The sequence below is a fragment of the Haliotis rubra genome, unplaced genomic scaffold (assembly GCF_003918875.1).
Source record: "Haliotis rubra isolate DU_JTF1 unplaced genomic scaffold, ASM391887v1 Scf555, whole genome shotgun sequence".
Lineage (NCBI taxonomy): Eukaryota > Metazoa > Mollusca > Gastropoda > Lepetellida > Haliotidae > Haliotis > Haliotis rubra.
This window is the reverse complement of record NW_025767252.1, coordinates 645,963-663,913: the sequence shown is the minus strand read 5'-3', so window position 1 is coordinate 663,913 and position 17,951 is coordinate 645,963. Positions and strand designations below refer to the sequence as shown.

The 17,951-nt window shown below is 39.4% G+C and overlaps 1 protein-coding gene across 1 annotated transcript; it reads right to left on the bottom strand.

The window, feature by feature from the left end:
• On the bottom strand, positions 1-10,781 carry LOC124253826 (sodium- and chloride-dependent glycine transporter 2-like). Its single transcript, XM_046687672.1, has 10 exons — positions 10,705-10,781; positions 10,372-10,504; positions 8,690-8,824; positions 7,739-7,842; positions 7,396-7,520; positions 3,322-3,506; positions 1,833-1,954; positions 1,089-1,182; positions 705-872; positions 1-48 (listed from the first exon to the last, which is right to left on the bottom strand). Exons 1-10 carry the CDS (start codon positions 10,779-10,781, stop codon positions 1-3), a joined length of 1,191 nt encoding a protein of 396 aa, XP_046543628.1.
• Between the last annotated feature and the right edge of the window lie 7,170 nt (positions 10,782-17,951).

Below are 17,951 nucleotides of genomic sequence, written 5' to 3'. Positions count from 1 at the left end.
TCAGTGACGGCCCCATGAATCTTTAGGCCTGCAACTCGCTGCCAGTCTCTAGAATATATTGGATAATATATTTTATGATTATCTGGACGAAATAATATCTGGTCATGTGATCCAGGTGTCGGGTTTCCGGTCTTAGGTGACTGGCTGGTCACCATTTTGTAAAACCCATACCAGTAACTGACACAAGCAAAACATAGTTACGTGTCCATTTCCAAGTTGGAACAATACGTTAACCACAGAACCCCGCCCCGCACATCCAGGACGCAAACAGAAAGATGTGATATAAGATGCTTGAGGCAATCACTTAACACATTACAAACTACTGAAACCCTTTCAGACATTACCATGCTTTGCTGAGTTAGTCCTGACCACAATGCATTAACATATAGCAATTCCTACATCACTGCCTACATCAGATATAACACATTCAATGTAGAAGCAATTCAATTGAAACATAAACTGAAAACGTAAGGAGCATAACACTGCCATATCACATGGAGTCATCAATAATTATCACCTCTCGTCAAGTTGACTTTTTGACGATGTAGTGAACGCAAAACCGAGTTAATTGGTTTTCAATGCCTTTTAGTCTCTCACAATAACACCCCCTTCATAGTTTCGAACAACAGCTTCATAAACAGCTATTTTCTGGTAATTGTTTACCTATACATAACAGATTACCCATGCACAACGATGTCACTTACATCCATGAACGATCCTTTGGCCTTGAGCAAGGTGACAACCGCCATGACAGGTACAGGGATGACAGACATGGAGGCTAAGATCCACCCTGCTACCTGACACACCCAGGGGTACTGATAGTCACCATAGGTCGGGGGCTGGAACCGCCACAGAACCAGGAACAAGGCGATCTGCAATGTTATCATTATCAGATGAGAATGGTTGGAACCGCCACAGAACCAGGAACAAGGCGATCTACAATGATATCAGGACGGTTAAGACGGCCATAATCATTAATGCATTAAGAAACATGTTGCATCAGCCACCTTTTATGAACTGCAGACAGAATTGGTAATCTTTGAAACATCCCAAAGAATTTCTGAAGCAAGAAGAATACTTTTCCTTACGGTAAGAAAGCCAGGCGTGATGTAGCCAAGCATGATGCTGAAGAACATAGGTACTCTCCTGCCCAGCATTAGCTCCACGTCCCCACTAAATCTCCTTGAACCTGATAAAGGAATAGATTCATATGTGTATGTATGTGCATGTCAAAGTCATTGTATATGTCCGTCTATCGTAACAAAACACTTGTACCACGAAACCGACCATAAATATGATTCCCAGCTGATTATGGAGAGCACATTGAACAACAAATTACTCGGAGTTGGCCAGAATGTAGAGTGTCCATAAATGAATAAACATCACATCATTATACACAAGAGAAAAATATGACGGACACTTACCGTAAATCCAGCTGAATGTTATGCATTCCAAAACGCCAAACAGAATTGCACACAAGACACCCAAGTACCAGTCAGCGAGTTGAAAATAAAAGATCCCTCCCTGTAAAGGTAAATTTACCTGTGTGATGGTACCGCTCTGTTTGAAACAACAACTACTGAAAGTAAGACTTTCCGTGGCCTCATGAAATATATTTCGCTTGTTCTGTAAAATGTTCTCAGTAACACAAGTATGAGCAGTATTCCAAAATAATGTACAATACAGCAGGTTTTCCCTGGCGTTAAGAAGTTATCAAGTCAATATACTTTCATGAATTTTCTTTTAATGTTTACATTGCTATTTCCTCTTCCATACGTACATTTTCACCACAAACAAAAATTTGAAAGAAAACTAAAGTTTACATTTGTCACGAAGGGCAGACCAAGCAGAAGCTGGCTGTGCAGGCCACTGCTGTGACCAGAATCCGCCGCTTCCGTAGCACTGCTGGGAACTGGTCAATCACATTGGTTATCACTGTCTCCATCCACGCAAACTGCAACATGAACAACGACACTTAACGATGTCTCCTGGATGGTATTGTACTCACTGACTAACGGGACTGTCATGTATCAAGGTATCTTTAAAAACATATATACTTTAATTCAGAACGTCAACTTTAGAGAATAATCAGTATAGATCGCCTTCAGAAATCCACATCACGCCAAAGACCCGGGTTCGATTCCCCACATGGGCACAATGTGTTAAGCCCATTTCTGGTGTCCCCCGCCGTGATATTGCTGGAATATTGCTAAAAGCGGTGTAAAACTAAACTCAGTCAGTCAGTCAGAAATCCACAGATTCCATTGGATATTTGAACCTTGTGGTGAACACTACAGGGATGAATCCCTTGAAGATCAGTGATGACACCTGCTGTCTGCGAACAGACTTTAAGACTGGGTGTGTAACCTTGTTGTGTGGCTTCATGGTATTATATAATGTCCTATTAATGTGATATCGCTACAGATTTCATATACGTCTGATATATACGTTCGACTGACAAAATGCTCTTTACCAAACTGGGAAGAACCTTTCTTGTAACGTACTTTGTCACATTCACCTTGGCGAAATGGACATCGCCTATATTGACATCCCTTAAGAGCTTTTGTTTCATTAATTACAAAACTTTTCATAAAATGTGGTTTGACAACGGGTGTCACAAGTGGGGAAGGACACACTCACCAGTCCTATTCACGAAAGTTGGTATCATCATTATACTTCATGTGATATAGTCGGACCCGTACAAAGGACTTTGGTTTTACTAGTGATTTGGATGGATATTGTTTTGTGGCTTTTTTACGAATATCTTATTGGTTTGTTTTGTTGAATGTTTGTTTGTTAGCTTGTTTGTTTGTTAATGATTATTGGTCGTTTATTCTTCAAAGGAAATCTATTATTCTTTATATCGAAATCATATTTGAAGAAATCTATCTATCAGTATCTATTGCACCAATCCGCTTCTTCCAATAAGAAGGATTCAAATAAGTAACTTCAGATTCGAACCCACTCTCTCCGAGTCAGACACCTAATCGCCAGCACAAAGTCAGCGATCTACTCACTCAGCTAATGTGATTTCCACAAAAATGGAAGTGTGATAACTGGTAGTCTAGCTCATGTACTTTGTGTACCCCTCTGACAAGTGTAAATATACACTGACGAAGCTATGAATGCACAATGCCCTTTAGAAAAAGTTCAGATGGAACATATGTTATATTTGAGAATAGACATTCATTGATAAGTACAGATTATAGCACTTGTTGAGTCACATCCTGCGAGTGTGGGTTCGAATCCCGGATGAGACTCAGTACTGACGGTATAAATAACATTTAAACTTGCAACTCCCAACGCTGTGTAAACACTCACTGTATCGAATTTGTCTGTACCGAACGTCTTTTCCTGTATTGCTGGTAAACCTGTGCATGACTGATGCCTTACCTGACTGTCCAATCCAACTGTCAGCATCATCAGAAAGAACAGGGAGGACCAGAGTTGAGGCAGGGGAAGTTGAGACAGGCCTCCTGGGTACGCAACGAATGCAAGGCCTGGACCTGCCAATCAAGAAATGCTGCTGTGATACCTCCGGGTGATGGACTATTCGTTTGGCTCCAAATCGCATTTTACTTACAAACGGCCTCACTCCCACGCACGCACACATGTGACAGATATTTAATTTTTTCTAGGACAAAAATTATATGCGGTGTTTACAGTGAAATGTATCAGAAATCATTAATCAGAAGTACGATCAAATATGGCTGCAAACCCCAAATGGGTGAAATAGTTTGATATATTTTATATGAAGGCAACTCTCTGTAGGTTTGGGAGCATTTCCATGTGTTGGTCCTGAGGTTTGAACACATGGCCAAAATAAAGTCTGAAAACTTTGAATTCAATATGTCTTCCAAACCACTCATAAGTACATAAATATTGAGTACCTAGATCAGCAGATACAAGTGGCATTTTGTCAGTATTTGGACGGTTGAGCAGTAATACGTCTCAAAGTATTATTTAACTGATGTGCCTATGCATATGTTATGTTATGTTAGTGCTATCTGGTACTCAACTACCTATACAGGCACATACCAAGTTTGAACAATTTTGAGGCTACTCGTTAGTCAGTTACCTCTGGTACAAAAATAGGTGGAATGATAATAATGAATATAGTTGCGACTGGCAAGGCGGAAGTCAAACACCACCGCTAGTTATTAAAATACCAAGCCTCACTTTGCTTTATATAAAAGACGACAACACAGACAAAATTTGCCATTGACGTGTATGATCTGGCTGTGACTGTATAGTATGTTAGTGACTATATTACGAAATCAGTCCCATTTCCAGTTATTGCGTCTACCCGTGAAGATCAGGATTAGAATTGATCTTCAGTAACCCATGCTTGTCGTAGGAGGCGACTAACGGGATCGGGTGGTCAGACTCGCTGACTTCGTTGACAGATGTCATCGGTTTCCAGTTAGGTAGATCGATGCTCATGCTGTTAATAACTGGATTGTCTGGTCCAGACTCGATTATTTAAATGACATATTACCTGATAGAAATGTAAATAGTGACTCGCGCGTAATGTGAGGCAAAGTTTCTGATCACCTATCCACTATTCCCTCTAAACTGATGTTAATGGTGCGGTTGAAAAATTATGTCAGCTTTTCTACTTTGCTGGGGAGCACTTTAAATCCAACGGGGGGGTTGCTATGAAATCTATGAAAAAACAACCGATTTGATAAAGAATGTTCTTCTTTAAAACGTAAAAAGTATATATAGCACTTTAGAAAAGCTACGTATGAACAGAAACAGAGTCAATATCAATCAATACTTGGAGGCCAAACGTATCTTCCGGCGCATCTGTAACGAAAAATAGGAAACATTCATTGCCGAAGCTATAAATAATTTGTCAGTAGCTGTAAATAATAAAGACTGCAGAAACTTTTGGAAACAACTGAAATGTCTCCTTGCTAGTAAACGTGATGAAAATTGATTTAACACCAAGTGAATGGTTTGTATACTTTAAAGATCTTTTAAATCCTTCTGATAGTTAAACTGAATTTGATCACGATGTTGCACATTTTCTTGAAAATCATGATAGTTTTCCATGTGAAAAATGTTTGAACATTGATATGTTATCAGATACCATCAGCCATGAGGAAATTATTAAAGCGATCTCTGATATTAAATCGGACAAGTCACCAGGAATAGATGGCCTTCCACCAGAATTCATGAAGAATGCACCTTCCCTTGCTGATCATTTCTATGCATTGTTTAATGTCATTTTAGATTCAGGAGTATTTCCCTCTGATTGGAATGTTGGTTTACTGGTACCTATCTATAAACAAGGAAATATGTCTGATCCCAACAACTATCGGGGAATATCCATGTTAAGAGTCATTGGTAAAATATTCACTTATGTTCTTGAAAAAAGACTGCGTAGCTGGGCCGAGTTTAATGCTTTACTTAATGAAGGGCAAGGAGGCTTTAGAAAGGATTATTCTACCATAGATAATATGTTCTCACTCCATTCTTTAGTTGTAAGTAAGTACCTGCGTAAAGCAAATCATCGTTTTTATGTAGCTTTCATCGATTTCCGCAAGGCCTTCGATCTTATTGATAGAAAAAAAATGTTATATATTCTACTTGAAAAGGGTGTACACGGCAAGATGTATAAAATCATTGAGAACATGTACTCAAATGTATGTGCCTCCGTTCGTTCTGGTAAATCTAGAACAGATTTCTTTTCAACCAATAATGGTGTTCACCAGGGCTGCATGCTCAGTCCGCTACTTTCATCCTATTCATCAATAAACTTGCAGACGATCTCCATCATGGCAATACTCTTGGAATTTATGTAAATGAATACATAGAAGCTATTAAGATATTACTGTTCGCGGATGACGTTGCACTACTAGGAGATAGCATTGTTGATTTACAAAGAAAATTAGACATTCTTGAAGATTTTTAACACGTGGGGCTTTGAAGTAAATCTGGATAAATCTAAGGTGGTTGTTTTTCGAAACGGAGGACGCGTTAAGAGAAATGAAAAATGGTTTTTTAAAGGTCTACCTGAAGAGGCCACCCCTTATTATAAAAATATAGGAATTGTATTTTCATCTCGTTTAGTTTGGTCCAAAGCATGTGAAACGCTATCTTTACAAGCCAGACGTGCATGTTTCCCTCTGTTTCAACTGTTCACCAAGTATCAAAGTATGTCTTTAACTATTGCTAATAATATATTTGTTTGTAAGATACTACCAATTCTAACCTATGGAAGTGAAATTTGGGGCTATACTTATAGAACGTGTATTGAAAAGGTTCATGGTGAGTACTATAAAAGATTTCTGTCACTCAGTAAAAAACTGCATCATGTACTGTACTTTGGAGAAATTGGCAGATATAACTTGTGTGTACATTACCATTCAAGGTGTATTAAATATTGGTGCCGAATTATTCGTATGGACCAAAATAGATACCCGAATGCCTGTTATAAGATGATGAAAGCCTATGATGATAACGGAGCCACAAACTGGGTTTCACATGTTCGAATGCTTCTATTTACTACATGTTTCTCCTATGTCTGTTTAGCCCAAGATTGTGGCGATGTAAATCACTTCATGTTTGAGTTCAAACAACGCTGTACAGATATTAATATACAACACTGGAATAGTAAAATAAGAAACTCATCATTTCTTGTAAATTATAGTACATTTAAGTCACTTCTTGAACCTGAACTGTATATTTCCTGTGGCGCATTAAACAAAGATCTTATGCGAATGTTGATCAAATTCCGATGCCAATCACATAACTTGAATATACAAAACAACGTTTTTCAAAGATAATTGTCCCATATAAAGAATTAGTTTGTAACAAATGTACTTTAAATGTACTTAAAGACGAATATCACTTGCTGTTAATATGTCCATTTTATAACCGATGCAGATCCCAATGTATTCCAGCCTATTTCTACAGCCCACCTTCAATTGTCAAATTCCGGGCCCTTATGAAGATACACAGTGTCACTGTTCTTAAAGGAATATGTATATTCCTGAAGCAAAACCTACGTTAAAATAATTGTATTATGAATTATATTTCAACTCTACACACCATGACAATGTTGTATTACCTGTTGTACTCTTGGCCACATGACCTCCAATTCTGAATAAAGTGATCAGTATATTCCCTCTACTGTAGAATTATGGAACGATCGGCAACTATCAGTTAGTGAGTGCGCTTACATATTTTTCCTATGGTTCAAGAGAGTATAAAATATTGCTTACAAAATTACTCTCCTCATACTCCTAGTTAAATCATGACTTATCAAGAACTGGTTTAATAAACAGGCACAACTGTCTCTGTAGTTATCCGTGTGAAAACGTTTATCACACGCACGCACGCACGCACGCATTCACCTGAAGATACTACTTGTGGAAGACTACGTACCCGAAGATGCTACTTCTGATACACCAACTCCAGCACTGTTGGCCATGAACCCAAGAACCGTGAAGATGACCAGCCCCGAGATCAGGCTTGTACCCTCGCCACAGAAGGTCAGCACAACAGAGTTCCTGATAGGACAGTAGTTTATTATGTATCATGAACATTATATAATCCAGTACAACACTGCAGACAACATTGCCACTCACAGACTTTATTCTTATGACAGCATTATATTTTAGGGTCTGTTCATTCTCTTAAGATATGGAAATGTGTGTGTCAATTCCTGTACACCTTTCCAAATGAAACTTAAATTGCTTTCATACAATTGATCCTTTTATCACTGTACCTTAATGTGTTGTCATGAAATCTATTGTAACTGGCCAACGTAACGATGACACCCCAGCCCGGACCAAGTGAGTAGAACAACTGTAACAGAGCCTCCAGCCACACCTGAAACACGGGGTGAGTTCATGATGAAGATGATTAATGTAGATGCGCCATGTTCACAGTCAGTTGAAGGCAACAGGTAAAGGAATCCGATTTCATGATCGATGCAAATTCAATCATAACCTCATCAGGAGACATGTGAGAACCATGAATTACCCTCTGAAGGATTTGTCACATGGCATCAATCAGTCTTCAAACTTAGGTAGGATTTAAACATGTATGACATAATGATTATGTTTGTCTGTAGGATAAAGTCAAAGGACAAAACACAGTATCCTTTGGGCAATTTGCAGATGGAGTCAGAACAGACAGAAAATATCAGATAGGCTCGCAAACATGGTTGCGCCCTAGTTATCGAGTCAAAATACTAGATCATCGTTATCGTAGTCCAGTAATCGTCTAACATAGTGAAGAGTGTTACTGGCGTGGACATTTTACAATCGTCAAACTATGCGAGACTTCCGACCACTATGGGGTCCTTTCCACGCCAATAAGACGCTTCACTATGTTAGACGATTATAGTTGGATAGGACTAAAATATGTCTGAAATTATATTTTGTTGCATTTTGTTGCCATGTAGACATCTGACTACAATTCGTAATGTTATTGTTATTTAAAACGTATGATCAGGCAGACATGCTTTTGACTATCGTAATTACTGTGAATACCTGCTTAGCTTATAGCGTAACATTATTGCAGCCATTCTCAGTTAAATTCCGTTTGTCCGAGACTGTAGAATTGAAAAAATGACATTCCTGAAAATGTGGTTATTTTATACAGCGAAACATAAAGACTGTTCCTGTCTCAATATCTTACACATGCATTGCAAACAACTAAAACACTGACCTACCTGCAGATCCAGAAGTCTGGTGAGATCTGGTTTCAGATAGAAGACAATGCCATCCACTGCTCCAGGCAGCAGCAGAGTTCTGATCAGCAGGACGACCAGCAGCAGGTAGGGGAGGAACATGGTCACATAGGCCACCTGAATAACAAGGTCGGCATTTCACAGCAGCAGGTAGGGGAGGAACACGGTCACATAGGCCACCTGTATAACAAGGTCGGCATTTCACAGCAACAGGTAGGGGAGGAATACAGTCACATAGGCCACCTGTATAACAAGGTCGGCATTTCACAGCAGCAGGTAGGGGAGGAATACAGTCACATAGGCCACCTGTATAACAAGGTCGGCATTTCACCATTAACTGCTTATAACATTTCACTTTTGCCTCTACAAAATGAATACATGACACATGATTGATGTCACTTTATGGCCTCATCTCCATGTTGATGTCGAATGAAGTTCGTGAAAAGCATTTAAAGTTGGACGAACATGAATACATAATGAACTCCACGCATCTTCTTATACAACACTTTTAGTTTTATATTTACACACGATATCACCGTATTTCCAGAGCACCCATTGGTTGACATGTGGCTGAGGATGGGATTAACCTTTCATTGACATCCGCACCTCCAACCTGTTCACCCTCCATATTTGTTGTCAAGATTCTAAATATCAGGTTTTGCACCAAGCCCCAACTATATCTTTGATCTGTTTACCTACTGTCGTTCAGGTATTAATCAATTTGCAGGGTTGATTTGCGAGTGCCACTCAGTATGGCTGCCAAGAAGTTTCATGTTACTCATGAAACCTTTGCACGGTCCTGTCTGCCAGCTTTTCATTGCATGTGTTTATACATCTATATGAATGAAACAGTGACGAGACCAGGTGCTCGCATCCCTTCTCTTTTCAAACAACTTTCGAGCAGGAGATATGCAGCGGCTCTTTCAACAAGAAAAAAGTTAATAGACTATGTTCTGATAAACATTGATCAACTTAATATTCATTTCATATGTTGTCCATTTCGCAGACCAGAATGTTGCACAAATATACACATGGAACTTAATCAAGCACCCTTTGATGTATTTCATCATAGTGATGTAGCTATCGATGATGATGACATGTCAGTGATGCCATTGTTTAGTAGCACATTTCAGGTAATTAAAAAACAAGGTTTTCATTTGAAAGGATTTGCCTAACTTCAGATAACATGTATGTGAAGCATGTCACCTGAGCATCCAGCGGAATAAAGCTATTGAGATTCCCCTTTGGCCTACAATGAACCCTGATTTAAACCCTATCGAGCACATCTGGGATATTCTTGGTTGTCGTTTGCAAGCAATGGGCCTCCTTTACAAATTGTGATTGAATTGGAGGTAACATTGCATGAGGAGTGTCGGCAATAAGGTATCCGCTGACTGGGGCAAGAAGAGAAGGGTGGAGGCTGTCATCCATCTACGTGACGCATACACGAGGTACTGATATTAAACAATATGGTAGATTTCAATTACTTAACTTCCTTGTGTATATATTAAAACGGAACGTGAAGAATCCGACAGTACTCAGGATCAAATTCCGGTTACCAATATATTGCAGTCAGTCATACTGACGTAGATTCATTCATTCATTTATTCATTCATTCATTCATTCAGGTCAAAATGCAGTGGAACATATGACAAATTGTCTACCTTTCCTGCACTCTTTACTCCTTTGATAAGTGATGCAAATACGAGTGTCCAAGATGCAAACAGGGACAGAGCCAGATGCCACTGGATTTGGCCAATTTGATGAACCCCTTCAGACACACCTAGAGCCTTGTACCTGAAACATTCAGAACAGTCAACCTCAAGACTAAAGGAAGTGCTTCCTGGTTAATGTTTGATAAGAAATATATTTTTTCTTTCATTTGTTCTAACTATTATGTGATATGCTGATGTATTGCAAGACTCTGTGTTCCACTCATTGCCACACGTTGACCAGGGAAGTACAGAAGCACATGACATTACCAGGTAGTATCTGACCAGGCTATAATGGTCTGGTAGTAGATAACCATGCACGTGCATGCAAGGAACTGACCGACGCCAATACCTGTTGGCATAATGATGACAAATGTTCACACTGATGCTTTTGAATCTGTTGTATGAGAGGAGCATCTATATTGGAGATATTATATATAGAAAGTGTTTTACCTCTGTCATTTAAGAGTATTTGGCTAATACGTCATTATTATTAATGACTGTAGTATTAACTATAATCATTGAGACTTTAAGTCAGGCACCCATGAAGGGCCACCTCCTCGTGGTGGGTGCTGGGTAACGCCAAGCGCCCTTCAAACCCCCGTTGTGGACCCGGGGGGATATTAGGTCCACCAACCCGTTTGCCGTGGGTTGCGCCCCTGTGTCGGTGGAGGAAGGTAGTCTGGTGGTTGAGGGCACTGGATCCAGGAACAGTGTTCCTTTGCCCAACACACCACTTTGACCCTGACTTCACCTAGACGGGTGGTAGAACTGGCCCGGTTCTATCAATCGGCTGGTCACGCCAAGCCCTGTGTATAGACTATATTTATACATGTCATTGCACAAATTTTATTTGGAATTATTTTACTTTCGGTCTTGGCTTACTTGCTTATCTAAAACGTTTGTGATTTTGAATTATAATGTCATGAACTTTGCCTAGAGTCTTATGCCCAGAAGGCGGTGGCTCATGGGCCAATCCGGTGGAATTTTTAATCTTTTAATTCTTCTGCTGGAGTATATCATCCGAGTATCCTTGGTGCTGCAAGTTGGAAATCCACTTGTTTTTAGCATTGTCCTTGTGATACTCCATGGTGGGTGGGGAGCTCGGATGATGAAATCTTACTAACTTACCATGGCTTACCTAAACCCCCCCAAAAAGACCAAGCGTCAACTTGACACTGATCCTGTTGAAACTGACCTCAGACTGCCCAACTCAATTGATTACTGGCCACGTTTTCTTGTGCTTGAAACTATTGACAAGACACCTTTGAAGTTGAATCCTTTTGCCGTAGCTAAAGGTATACAAGGCATTGCTGGTGACGTTAAGAACATTAAGCGATTACGTTCTGGTGCTCTGCTGGTTGAGTGTGTAAAAAGGCACCAAGCCACCAACCTTATGAGTATTGATTCTTTTGTCGGCATTCCAGTCACAGTCTCTGCTCACAAAACACTCAACACGAGCAAAGGAATTATCAGGGATCGAGATCGATTGTTTGCAGACATGTCAGAACTCGACATCGTCACCGAGATGAAGGATCAAGGCGTACTTTATGTCAAGCGTTTCACAACCAGGAAAAACGATACTGTTATCCAAACAAATACTTACCTGTTTTCATTTTCTACACCAAATGCTCCAAAATCTCTAAAGGCAGGATATTGTAACATCAATGTTGACACGTACATTCCGAACCCTCTCAGGTGCTTCAAATGTCAAAAGTTCGGTCATGGCGTAAATACTTGCACATTGTCTGTTGTATGTGCTCACTGTGGTGAGAAGACACATACAACAGAAGATTGTGACAGTACTGTCAAAAAATGTACAAACTGTGCGGGGATCATTCCTCTTTCTCTAAAAGCTGTCCTGTTTGGAAACGTCAAATGGAGATAAATCAAATCAAATTCACCCAAAACATTAGTTTTGCAGATGCCAAAAAACTAGTTCAAAGCTCCGAGCCTAAAGAGAGCTATGCTTCTATCACAACAACATCGTCAGAAGCGACAAATAGAATCACAAAATCATCTGCATGCTGTCAGACAAACTTGACCTGGGTTAAATCTGATTCTCCTCTGATATTCTCACCTGCAATATCTACACAAACTGCAGAACCACTTCCTGGTACGCCCAAAATCCAATCAGAACCATCTTATGACCGTGACACTTCTCAGTCAACTCCAAGATCTCAATCAACGCCAAACGTTCAACCAATCGTTAAAAACAAAGGCAGATTCAAAGAAACAAAGTGGCAGAGCCCCCAAGGGGTCAGATGATAAAATCAAGTTATTTAACAAATACGGATCACTTGAGGACATGGACGTGTCCGAAAACGTCCATTCTAGGGCACATAGCTTGTCGCCCTCGAAAACGGTGCGGGGTAGATCCCCAATTAATCCGCCTAAAAACTAGGTATATCTCCCAATATCGTGCAGTGGAACTGTAGAGGACTCCGGACAAATTTTAATGAAATACAGCTATTAATCCAGGATTTAACACCATCAGCGTTCTGTCTGCAAGAGACGTATCTGAAACAGACAGATAATTTTAACTTACGTCAGTTTGAACCGTATCATTATTTTTCCCCTCCAGGTGATAGAGCCACTAGAGGTTCTACTATCCTTATACGACAGAATGTTATTCACAGCCCTGTTGCTCTTAACACTAATCTCCAAGCTGTTGCAGTGCGACTTACTCTGGGTGTAGCATTTACGTTATGCTCTCTGTATATCCCGCCTTCATCGACACTTCAGCTGACTGATCTTCAATCACTCTATGATCAACTCCCGAAACCATGTGTTATTATGGGTGACTTAAACGGTCACAACCCACTCTGGGGCAGTACTAACATTAATACTAAAGGTAAAATACTTGAAGACTTCATTTCCAATAATGACCTGTGCATATTTAATGATGCTTCAAGCACCTATCTGCATCCTGCAACTGGCACTTATTCTTCTTTGGATTTATCTGTTGCAGATTCTAACCTCCTGAATGAATTTGATTGGTCTGTTCATAATGACCTTTGTGGAAGTGACCACTTCCCAACTATCCTTTCAGCAATAACTCCATCTGATTCTCCTTCGTACACAAGATGGAACTTTTCGAAGGCTAACTGGTCTTCATTTCAAACTAACTGTAAATCGAAACTGCGACCTGATTGTTTCAGTGATATAACTGATCCCATTCAAACCTTTTCTGATGTTTTAAATGAAATAGCTGATGAGTGTATCCCCAAGTCCTGTGCGACTCCACATGTACGAAAACCATGGTTTAATACAGATTGTAGACAAGCCAGAAAAGCGAGGAAAAAGGCAGAGCGTTATTTCCGCCATCATCCAACTGTCCATAACTTAAATAAATTTAAAATACTCAATGCAAAGGCGCGTCGTACCTTTAAACAAAACAAACGACAATCTTGGAGAAATTATGTCTCCAAAATTAATTCGCGCACGCCAATGTCTAAGGTTTGGAACATGGTTCAGCGAATAAAAGGCAAAGGTTCAAAATCAGCTGTACACCATCTTAAAGATGGTGATAACATGATAACTGATAAAACTGACATTGCAAATAAAATTGGCGAAACTCTTGCCAAAAATTCATCATCGGCAAATTATGTCCCTGAGTTTCAGAGATATCAGAAACAAAAGGAAAAGACAAAACTTAATTTCGAATCAAATAACGGTGAAGATTATAATGAAGTGTTTTCATTACATGAGCTACATACTGCTCTTGAGCAAGCTCATGACACTGCAGCGGGTGATGACAATATACATTACCAGCTACTGAAACACTTACCGGAACCATGTCTGATGACACTTTTAGATATATTTGACAAAATATGGACGTCTGGAGAATTTCCTCCTTCATGGCGTAATGCCATTGTAGTCCCAATACCAAAACCTGGCAAGGATCATACAGATCCGTCTAATTACAGACCGATCTCTCTAACTAGCTGTGTTTGTAAAACCATGGAACGTATGGTGAATAATAGATTAACTTGGTATCTTGAAACCAATAACCTTATAAGCAATATTCAATGTGGTTTCAGGAAAAATCGTAGTACCATTGATTATTTGGTACGCTTGGAATCCTTTGTTAAGAATGCTATAGTAAGTAAACAACATGCTGTATCAATTTTCTTTGATCTTGAGAAAGCTTATGATACGACCTGGAAGCATGGCATTTTGAGGGATTTACATGACTTTGGTTTGAGAGGCCGTTTGCCTCTTTTATATCACGGTTTTTAAAAGACAGACAATTTCAAGTCCGAGTGGGTTCAACCCTGTCTGATCATTACAATCAGGATCAGGGTGTCCCTCAAGGCAGTATTTTGTCTGTCACTTTATTTAGTATCAAAATTAACAGTTTATCCAAGGTTTTAAACGATTCCATTGACGGATCACTTTTTGTGGATGATTTTAATATTTCTTGTCGTGGTAAAATATGCATACCATTGAACGGCAATTGCAGTTGTGTTTAAATAAAATAAATAAATGGTGTCTTGAAAACGGTTTTAAATTTTCCAAATCCAAAACTAATTGTCTACATTTTTGTAGAAAATATAAAACCGCATACAGATCCAGAACTATCTTTAAATGGCATTCCCATCAAAGTTGTTAAGGAGGCCAAATTCTTGGGTCTAATTTTCGACTCTCATTTAACTTTTTTGCCACATATTAAATCACTTAAAGCCAAATGCCTGAAGGCACTCGATTTGTTGAAAGTTGTTTCCAACTCTAAGTGGGGAGGGGATCAAGCTACCCTCCTCCACCTGTATCGATCATTGGTCCGCTCGAAACTTGATTATGGCTCCATCGTATATGGTGGAGCCTGCAAAAGCAACCTAAAACTACTTGATTCTGTCCACCACCAAGGCCTAAGACTTTGTCTTGGGTCCTTTAGAACCTCTCCTATTGATAGTCTCTATGTTGAAGCAGATGAGCCTTCTCTTACACAACGTCGGATAAAATTATCCTTACAGTACCTTACTAAACTATATTCTAGCGAGTCTAACCCTGCATTTAACTGTGTCTTTAATCCCCTCTATGAGGATTTATACAACAAAAAACCTTCTCTTGTTCCGCCTCTTGGGCACAGAATTAAGCCTTTCATTTCTGCTGCCGGCATTGAGCTGGAAAATGTAGCTCCAGCCCGTCTTCTTTCTTCTCCTCCTTGGCAATTGGTTAGGCCACAAGTCGACCTAACACTCACTAAATTTAAAAAATCAGAAACTAATGACTTACTATATAAACAAGAATATAATCAATTAAAAAGTACATATAATACATATAAATCCTTATTTACAGATGGGTCTAAGGATGGTGGCGCGGTTGCTTGTGCCACTGTCATTGGGTCCAAAACAATCTCTTCCAGATTACCCAATGACAGTTCAATTTTCACAGCAGAAGCAAACGCAATACTAACAGCTCTTAAATATATAAATAGACACCCTAAATGTAAACAATGTATCATATTTTCAGACTCTCTTTCTTGCCTTCAGGCCATTAAAAATATTTCTTGTAAACATCCACTTTAAATAGAAATTATAGAATTATATAATGATCTTGCAACTGGTCAATACGACATCGTCCTCTGTTGGTTACCCAGCCACGTTGGCATTTCTGGGAATATAATGGCCGATTTTGCTGCCAAGGCAGCACTCAACAAATCTGTGACACCACTTCTTATTCCTTACTCTGATTACAAAGCAAGCATTAGAACCTACATCCGTGATCTGATGCAAAAGAAGTGGGACACCCAAGTAGGTATTAATAAGTTACATGCAATAAAACCCTACATTGGTTACACCTACTTGGGTTGTCAGTCCAGATTTGAAGAGGTCATTATGCGACGATGTCGCATTGGCCATACTAGATATACTCATGAATATTTATTGAAAGGCGAAGATCCTCCGTTTTGTGTATCCCTTGTGATGAAAGGATCACAGTCAAGCATGTCTTGCTTGACTGCATTGAATATTCCATCACAAGGGATAAGTATTTTAATGTCAAAGCATTGAAGGATCTTTTTAATAATGTTAGTTCTCATTTAGTTATTGCCTTTTTAAAAGAATTAGATTTGTTAAGTGATTTGTAAATGGATATATATTTTATTATTGGTAGTTTGAATTAGTAACTGAGATTGTTAGTGGCTGTATGCTCAAAGGGGGTTGAAGTAGTGTAAAATTATTGTCCTCCTGAGAGGGTACGTAAGTCCTAAAACTTTCAAAGTTAACTGTTTCCTTACCCGATTTTTAATCGTAGTATATTTGTTCATTTAAATTTTGGCTAAACTTGTCCTACAATCGCCAGCTGCTGAAGGGATGGTGTAAATCCAATTAGGATCCATGCAGGTAGCGGAAGTAATGTAAGTCCCCATGGTTCCTAGCATGGTGATCTACCTTCAGTTGTTGGAGATATATAGCCCATTTTTATATTGTGTTGTCCCCTATAGCTAATATGTTTTAGATTAAATTACTAGTTTTACATATATATCTGTGATACTCTAGTTGCTTTACTGTCCTTCGATGACAGGTTTTATAATATATACATATTCCATTACAATGTAAAATGTTCTCGTCACGATATGGCTGAAATATTGCCGATGTGACGTTAAATATTAACTCACTCACTCACTCACTCACTCACTTTAAGTCAACGTTAAATACCTTTTAAGATTGGACACACGTCCCATATGTGTGTGTTACTTTTGGCAGCAAACTGACCGATTGAAATCTCGAGAAATATTAGCGGCAGTCCACAAGTCACAAGCAACAGAAGGAACGGGATGAGGAATGCTCCTGAAACATGTTGAACATCGCCATGAAGGTCACCATGGTCGGATTGGCAAAATATGGAAAACAAGAAGATCTGTCGAAGACGTTTAACGTCCTATGACGAATAGTAACAAAATGTGGGAACACTAGAGGATCTGATCACGAGGTGCGAGTATCATGATAGATACTTAAGTGAATAGCAATTGAAAATTCGAACACGCGACTGGAAACATGTTTGTTAATCTGTGAATGATCTATGTTGGGGTCAATAATCCTCTCCCATGAAAGTAAGATCACTAGTCGAGACATTTTATTAAAATAGTACAAGTTTTCAATTCTTTTGCCACATGAAGACAAGCTACATGTTGATAAGTTCAAAAGAAAGAAAGATAAAATACCGAGAGAAGATAACTGCAACTCACCACCGCCATTCCTGTTACAGATATATGGGAACCGCAACAGGTTGCCATACCCGACAATGCAACCCAACACAGACACAACATAGTCCAGCTGGTTCGACCAGTTCCCTCTTGCAGTTGTCGGTGTCTCTTGGACGTCCACGTCATCAGCAGTTTCCATGGCAAGTGTCTCCATATCTGGAGCTAGTACCTGGCAGTGAGATGTGTTTGCACATGTACGGGTTGGTTCGGTCCATCCAATGGTTTTTCAGTGCATGCTCGTTACTCACGTGTTGGTGTTACTGGATTCACTGTGAATAAATGTATGTATGTGCTTTCGTCAGTTATGTGCATTTATATCAGG